Here is a 7,777-nt window from a genome sequence, read left to right as displayed (position 1 = left end):
CTGGAATTCATCGAACGATAATCAGCTAGTTATCTACCATACAGTGCTGACTTGAAGAAAACCACCCTCTGAACGACATGTCTGCTTTTACCTGGCTCTGTGTGTTTCTGTTGGTTGGGTTGCTGAACACGCCCATCGAAGGCCATAGGCCTCCAAGCTCTAGCGTGGAGGCAGAAGGTTTGTAACAGCCTTAAAGGAGTGTTGTTCTATGTTTTCCCCACTGGACATTACTTTGACGTTTCTGCCCAGTCAAATTCTATGACAAAAAGTTTAACCGATATTGATCGCTGCCCAGTGGGTCTACACAGAAGTGTTGTGTAAAAAAAAAAGTTTCATTTATATTTAGGGCAAATGCGGAAATAGGAAAAATTGGGAAATATCACCGAGAAATAATATTAATGAAAGCTGTATATTGGACTAACACACACACAAATAAGTATTAGGCGCTAGTAGAACATAGTTTCGCACATATTGGTTGATGATACTAAGACCAAAATAACCAAAATAATTACTTTGTTTTGTTTGCTTTCTTGAAGATGGCAAAGAGGAGAACCGTGGCATAGCAGATCACCGTGGTAATACGACAATTGCATGTGTTATCTTTCCAAAAGTCTGCGAATCCTGACACAATGGCGGATCCGGGATTTTTCCAAAAGGGGGTTGGCTGAGTTGTTGACGTCCAAGATTTGCTAATTGGGGATAGGCATAGGGTGCATGTGATGTTGCAGTCAACGCATAAAAGACCCAACCTGAACGCTAGCAAAGAATTAAGATTTGTGAAACTTAGCGATAACATTGGTAGCTGAAGGAAATTTGTGAATGTTTTCATCATGATGTAAAGAATAAACATCGGTTAATTGGAAGGGGGCTGGTTAATCATCCCAATCAACCCTTGGATCCGCCATTAGACAGGCTTTAATAATTCAGTATAGGCCTATGGTAACGTAAAGGTAAAGTGTCTATAATGGCGTGTTAACGGTTAATAGCTTTTAGCTACGGCCCGTTTCATTGAATATTATCCTCCTCATATAGATCCATTACTTTCTATATGTTTGTCACATTCAGGTGACATTAAAGGTAACGTATATCATTTACAAACATTAAAACAAAGGGAACTGCCAAAATAATTATGAAATGTGCTACTTGACTGTTTATATCAAGCATCGTGTGAAATCGTGGCGCCTGTTTTGCTGTCATTTTCAATAAAATAGGAATTACCATCGTTTCCCAGACGATGGTTGGACCGGATATGTCGCTGGAATATTTTTGTTTTGTTTTCAAATACTGCACCAAATTGACCAAAATTTGTTTAGCTTTCAATCGGTTACACATAGGTATTTCCCCGAGTGACAACTGGGATCATACCACAAAGGGTGCTTTTCACGGTTGTCTCAAAAGTAGAACTTTATAATTAGTAATCCGCTTCAGATTTACTGTATTACCGTTCTTTGTTTCGGCAACCAAAAAAACAATCCCAAAATTTACTCATGTAAATTGCCTTTAAATCGTACATAGCTTCATCTCCTGTACCTTCACAGAGCCATAGCGCAAGCAAGTCACCTCAGGAGAATTTGCCAGCGTCATGGTTTTCTGTTAAACAATGGCTTACGCTTATCTCCTAAAATAAAACCATACGGAATATTTTGCGAGGCGGTGCCACAATCTTCACAGAGTTTAGTTAGTTCAGCTGACTAGTCATGTCCATTTGTTAGACCTTATAGCATGCACCAGTATAATGTTTAATGACTGTACATTGAAATCACTACATGTAGTTGCAATTTTGATAAGGAAAGTCTACATCTGCGAACAGCTAGTACTTTCATTTGGTTTTAATCGTTGTTCCTTGACAGCGGTTGGTGAAATTGTTTACGATGGAAACCTACTTCAGCAATGTGTAACGGACAAGGATATGGATTGCATCTTGAGTTACTACGCCCCTGATGTGATCGTAGTACCGGATGGCTACCCATCATACCAAGGAATTGACCGTAAGACCATCAGTTTCTAGTTATAGATGAAAAGAAATTTTCATGAAAGGAAACAGTCTGACATGTTGCAAATTTAGACTTATAGTGACAGATTCGAATGTGATTTATTTAATATAAAAAAATAATTCTCATCCATCCTTATGAAAATGAAGTTTCCAGTTTTCACATTTTCACATTTTCGTCTGTTCAAGACCATTAAGCCCTACGTCGGTTGTTCAATGCCCGACAGCTGATTTTGACCAAGAGTCAGACATAATGAAACAAACGAACGTAATCGTCATGAACATTTATGTACCGGTTCTCAAAACTTCTCTGTGCACGTTTAATCACAGCTAGAAATTAGTCCATAAATATTATCCAAAAAGATGAAACTTTCCGAATCATGAAAATTGGTCCGAGCACAATAGTCGTCCATAAAGCTCTCAAAACGTTTCCTTGGTATATGAGTGATGTCGGTATATGAAAGCCTGTGGAATATTGGATCTGAAGTAGCAATTAAAAGAGTAGTTGAAATCACCTGTTTTGTATCAATGTTTTCCAGATTTGTCGAAAAACCTTGGATGGATTCAGCATGTTACTGTGACCAAACATGATGCTGAGCACATTGAACCATTGGACGCAAGCGGGGATCTCGTGCTTGAAGTGCATGCTCACGACACTGTACTACCGGATGGAAGCCACAAGAAGGGAAAGTAAGTCAAAATGAAGTAATACCAAAACCTAGCTTGATTTAAATTGATAACCAAATTAATTTTTAAAAAGATTAAATCCAGTCGTTAATTATCGGGTGATTATTGACTTGTTTGTGTTTGGAAAGAAAATACGCATGAGATAGCTACATCGAAGGGTAGTATCACTTTGAAATTCGACTCCGCTCCGACATAGTTGTGAAATCACTGGTGCACGTACGGCCGAGTGCTCCCATAAGTTTTTAAAGTGTGTGACTGAGTGCGATGCCCGAGTCAGGATAGGGGAAGGGGGGTGGGTTGGGGTCGTGGGGAAGATACATCTGTTGACCAAGCGTACATACATCCCAGAGTTTGGCAGACTGAGGCTGATGTATAATGCTGTATAAAACTGTAGGTGATTAGATTCACGCGGTTGTTCACGTGATCAAGGGAGAAAGATCAGCATATCTAAAAGACACTGATAAAATCTTGTTAATGTTTTTGTCCGTGTCCACAGGACCGCTCTGATTTGGAAGCGAATTCATGGTTTGTACCACATCATCTTTGAGATGTACAACGACGAATACTAAGGATACATTTATTTCCAGAGCGACCCTTCAAATTCAAAATTGACCGCGATTCAGAATGTATGCTTTAATAATTGACAATTATGTTATGCTATCCAAATCCTTCGTTAGTAGTTAGCGAATAATCTTTTTTGTGTTCAGAAACTTATAACCTATGGTGCATGCACACGTATACGGTGGCAACCGTGCTTCCTTTTGCAACCTGTTCTGTTTGGTCAGCTATTTTGTGATCATACGTCATGGCATTACCTTTACATGCGTGATATCCAACTCCACAAAAAAAATCATTGTTGGTTAAATATTATGACGATTCCTTTGGTGTTTGTCGTTTATCTCTTCAAAAGAATCATGACGAACTTTGCAATAAAGATGCAAGTCAAAGTAGACCGGGCGTGGTTATATTGGTACGACGTCACATTTGCAAAAACAAAGTAGAAGGGAGATGTTACTCGGGGTAATTTGGTCTCAAAAACGTACTCATGACTGACACCTCTCAACAAATTCCAAACGACTAAACTTATCATTTCTCAGTTAGGCCTATTGGATTAAAATGAAAACTATTAGGAATAGACTTTCTCTTTCTTTCTACCTACTGTATTGAATGTCCGGATGTTTGCACACGTTGTGAACGGTGATTAATTCAAAGCGGCTCATTAAAATACATGTAGTTACATAAGATACCTTTGACTCCTCGTATTATTTATTGTTTCTGTTGTTACTTCAATTCATAAAGGATAATCACGCCCTGTCCTGATTGTATCGACAGTGCCCTCTATTGTTGGACTACCCTCTGTCAATATACCTCCCTCTATCGATTACTACCCCAATGAATTTAAAGCAGCAGTATTACAACAGCAATAATTGGAACCATGACTCGGACCTCATGGCTGATTTTCAGGTCTAATATAGATATTTTAGTTCTAATTTTTACCCAAGGCATAACACTACCTTAAAATGAAACAGATTTGAAGTGCAATTTCCTCTTATCTTGCCATCAAAATGAAGTCTATTGCTGTGTTCATACTAAATTATTTAAGAAAAAGGATGGGCTTAATATAAGACTTTAATTCTTCTCCACTGATATGTGCTCTGGTGCCATTTTACCGTGAATTATTATATTCAGTACGACAAACCTATACTTTGCTTTTGTTTCTCAATTGAAACTACTGCGCTATAACATAGCTCCTTGGTGAGTGCACATCTACAGTCCTTAAATTGGTGGACAAAACTTGACGGCGTATAACGTGATATTTTGATGCAGCTAGGGGACGCCATGCTGTAAAAATCTACACTATACACAAAATGAACAGGAAAAGCCCCCTCCAGTCCATGACATGTGGATTATATATGCTTCCCAGGTAGCACACTGCCGCCAGCCCGCATTGACAATACTAGGGTTAAACTGGGGGGAGCACCGTGGGGTGCACAAACGGAGGGCACTTAAGGCAAGTGGTAAATGTTCACTTCAAGACTTTAAATGTAGGGGGGGGGCACCGGCCGCGGTCACGGGCATCTGTTGCTCATCCCCCCCCCCCCCCCCCCCCCGTTCTCCAATATAATATTTCTTATAGTAGCTCTGGAATGCCAAATAAGAATACTGCAGACAAGTCTGGTGCCCTGACTGTCACCAACTCCATCGGGCAATCTAGCTCATTGTGCCGTTCACTTGGGCTATAGGGAGGCAGCCTTCGGGAACATCAAGACACAAAACTCGATCTGTGAAACGGTGATTAATTCAAAGCGGCTTATTAAAATACGTGTAGTTACATGAGATACCTTTGACTCCTCGTATTTTATATTTGATTTAATTTTTCTGTTGTTACTTCAATTCATAAAGGATAATCACGCCCTGTCCTGATTGTATCGACAGTGCCCTCTATTGTTGGACTACCCTCTGTCAATATACCTCCCTCTATCGATTACTACCCCTATGAATTTAAAGCAGCAGTATCACAACAGCAATAATTGGAACCATGACTCGGACCTCATGCTATGGCTGATTTTCAGGTCTAATATAGATTTTTTGGTTCTAATTTTACCCAAGGCATAACACTACCTTAAAATGAAACAGATTTGAAGTGAAATTTCCTCTTATCTTGCCATCAAAATGAAGTCTATTGCTGTGTTCATACTAAATTATTTAAGAAAAAGGATGGGCTTAATATAAGACTTTAATTCTTCTCCACTGATATGTGCTCTGGTGCCATTTTACCGTGAATTACTATATTCAGTACCACAAACCTATACTTTGCTTTTGTTTCTCAATTGAAACTACTGTGCTATAACATAGCTCCTTGGTGAGTGCACATCTACAGTCCTTAAATTCGTGGACAAAACTTGACGGCGTATAACGTGATATTTTGATGCAGCTAGGGGACGCCATGCACAAAATGAACAGGAAAAAGCCCCCTCCCCTCCATGACATGTGGATTATATATATGATTCCCAGGTAGCACACTGCCGTCAGCCCGCATTGACTAACTAGGGTTAAACTGGGGGGAGCACCGTGGGGTGCACAAACGGTGGGCACTTAAGGCAAGTGGTAAATGTTCACTTCAAGACTTTAAATGTAGGGGGGGGCACCGGCCGCGGTCACGGGCATCTGTTGCTCACCCCGCCCCCCCTTCCCCCCCGTTCTCCAATATAATATTTCTTATAGTAGCTCTGGAATGCCAAATAAGAATACTGCAGACAAGTCTGGTGCCCTGACTGTCACCAACTCCATCGGGCAATCTAGCTCATTGTGCCGTTCACTTGGGCTATAGGGAGGCAGCCTTCGGGAACATCAAGACACAAAACTCGATCTGTGAAACGGTGATTAATTCAAAGCGGCTTATAAAAATACGTGTAGTTACATGAGATACCTTTTACTCCTCGTATTTTATATTTGATTTAATTTTTCTGTTGTTACTTCAATTCATAAAGGATAATCACGCCCTGTCCTGATTTTATCGACAGTGCCCTCTATTGTTGGACTACCCTCTGTCAATATACCTCCCTCTATCGATTACTACCCCTATGAATTTAAAGGAGCAGTATCACAACAGCAATAATTGGAACCATGACTCGGACCTCATGCTATGGCTGATTTTCAGGTCTAATATAGATTTTTTGGTTCTAATTTTACCCAAGGCATAACACTACCCTAAAATGAAACAGACTTGAAGTGAAATTTCCTCTTATCTTGCCATCAAAATGAAGTCTATTGCTGTGTTCATACTAAATTATTTAAGAAAAAGGATGGGCTTAATATAAGACTTTAATTCTTCTCCACTGATATGTGCTCTGGTGCCATTTTACCGTGAATTATTATATTCAGTACCACAAACCTATACTTTGCTTTTGTTTCTCAATTGAAACTACTGCGCTATAACATAGCTCCTTGGTGAGTGCACATCTACAGTCCTTAAATTCGTGGACAAAACTTGACGGCGTATAACGTGATATTTTGATGCAGCTAGGGGACGCCATGCACAAAATGAACAGGAAAAAGCCCCCTCCCCTCCATGACATGTGGATTATATATATGATTCCCTTGTAGCACACTGCCGTCAGCCCGCATTGACTAACTAGGGTTAAACTGGGGGGAGCACCGTGGGGTGCACAAACGGAGGGCACTTAAGGCAAGTGGTAAATGTTCACTTCAAGACTTTAAATGTAGGGGGGTACCCAGGGGCCGGGCATCTGTTGCTCACCCCCCACCCCCCCGTTCTCCAATATAATATTTCTTATAGTAGCTCTAGAATGCCAAATAAGAATACTGCAGACAAGTCTGATGCCCTGACTGTCACCAACTCCATCGGACAATCTAGCTCATTGTGCCGTTCACTTGGGCTATAGGGAGGCAGCCTTCGGGAACATCAAGACACAAAACTCGATCTGTGAAAGGACTTTCGATATATCATCTGGGCGTGTGATCGACTTGGCTAAGCCACTGCGCAAGTTTTTAAAAATTAATAGTTGACACGTGACAGGTTCAGTTTGATTTTGATTCCGTCAACAAATACGAAAACTGCAAAGACGTAAGGACAGAAATGGGCCAACTTTTTCATTCATTCATTAACTTTTAAGAAAGATGCATGGACTTTGTAAACACTGTCCATATAGTGTAATTTATGGATGCAAATTTCACTTGTCCTTGCGGACAAAACGCTGACTTGCTTATTTAAACTAAATATGTTTGTAGATACGGATTAACTTACCTGCCAGATGTGAACTTAATGGAGTAATTGTATACTTAATCATTGTTTAGTCTGTGAAGTGTTTGTTTTCGAAATATGTGGAATTCAACTCTTTCTGGCGGACACAGATGATGTATTTACCGCACGTCTGACCTTCTCTTGACGATTTACAGAAAATCAACTGAAAGTTCAAAACTCTGCTCAGTTAAAAAAATTCAAACAATGCTGTACATGCACTGATCTTATTAAGAGCACGCAAATTTATTTGGCAAACTTCTTCTCGCAAGAGTTTCGTTTTTGATTATGAGCGATTTAATACCATCCCAACGTTCAAATGGTATTGATAATCGCTC

General features: G+C 40.0%; 1 protein-coding gene across 1 annotated transcript; it reads left to right on the top strand.

Moving 5' to 3' along the window:
• Positions 1-3,921, top strand: LOC119729550. Its single transcript, XM_038202157.1, has 5 exons — positions 1-177; positions 537-575; positions 1,851-1,988; positions 2,530-2,680; positions 3,174-3,921. Exons 1-5 carry the CDS (start codon positions 78-80, stop codon positions 3,244-3,246), a joined length of 501 nt encoding a protein of 166 aa, XP_038058085.1. The 5' UTR covers positions 1-77; the 3' UTR covers positions 3,247-3,921.
• The last annotated feature ends 3,856 nt before the right edge of the window (positions 3,922-7,777 follow it).

This window comes from Patiria miniata, unplaced genomic scaffold (genome assembly GCF_015706575.1).
Source record: "Patiria miniata isolate m_02_andy unplaced genomic scaffold, ASM1570657v1 HiC_scaffold_21, whole genome shotgun sequence".
Taxonomy (NCBI): Eukaryota; Metazoa; Echinodermata; class Asteroidea; order Valvatida; family Asterinidae; genus Patiria; species Patiria miniata.
This window is presented reverse-complemented; position numbering and strand designations above follow the sequence as displayed.

What these genes read in the sequence shown, in the direction of transcription:
- LOC119729550 (XM_038202157.1), top strand. Translation starts at nt 78, where the DNA reads ATGTCTGCTTTTACCTGGCTCTGTGTGTTTCTGTTGGTTGGGTTGCTG. An exon ending in ATCATACCAAGGAATTGACC is followed by an intron (nt 1,989 to 2,529) that starts GTAAGACCATCA and finishes AATGTTTTCCAG; the next exon opens with ATTTGTCGAAAAACCTTGGA. An exon ending in GGAAGCCACAAGAAGGGAAA is followed by an intron (nt 2,681 to 3,173) that starts GTAAGTCAAAAT and finishes CCGTGTCCACAG; the next exon opens with GACCGCTCTGATTTGGAAGC.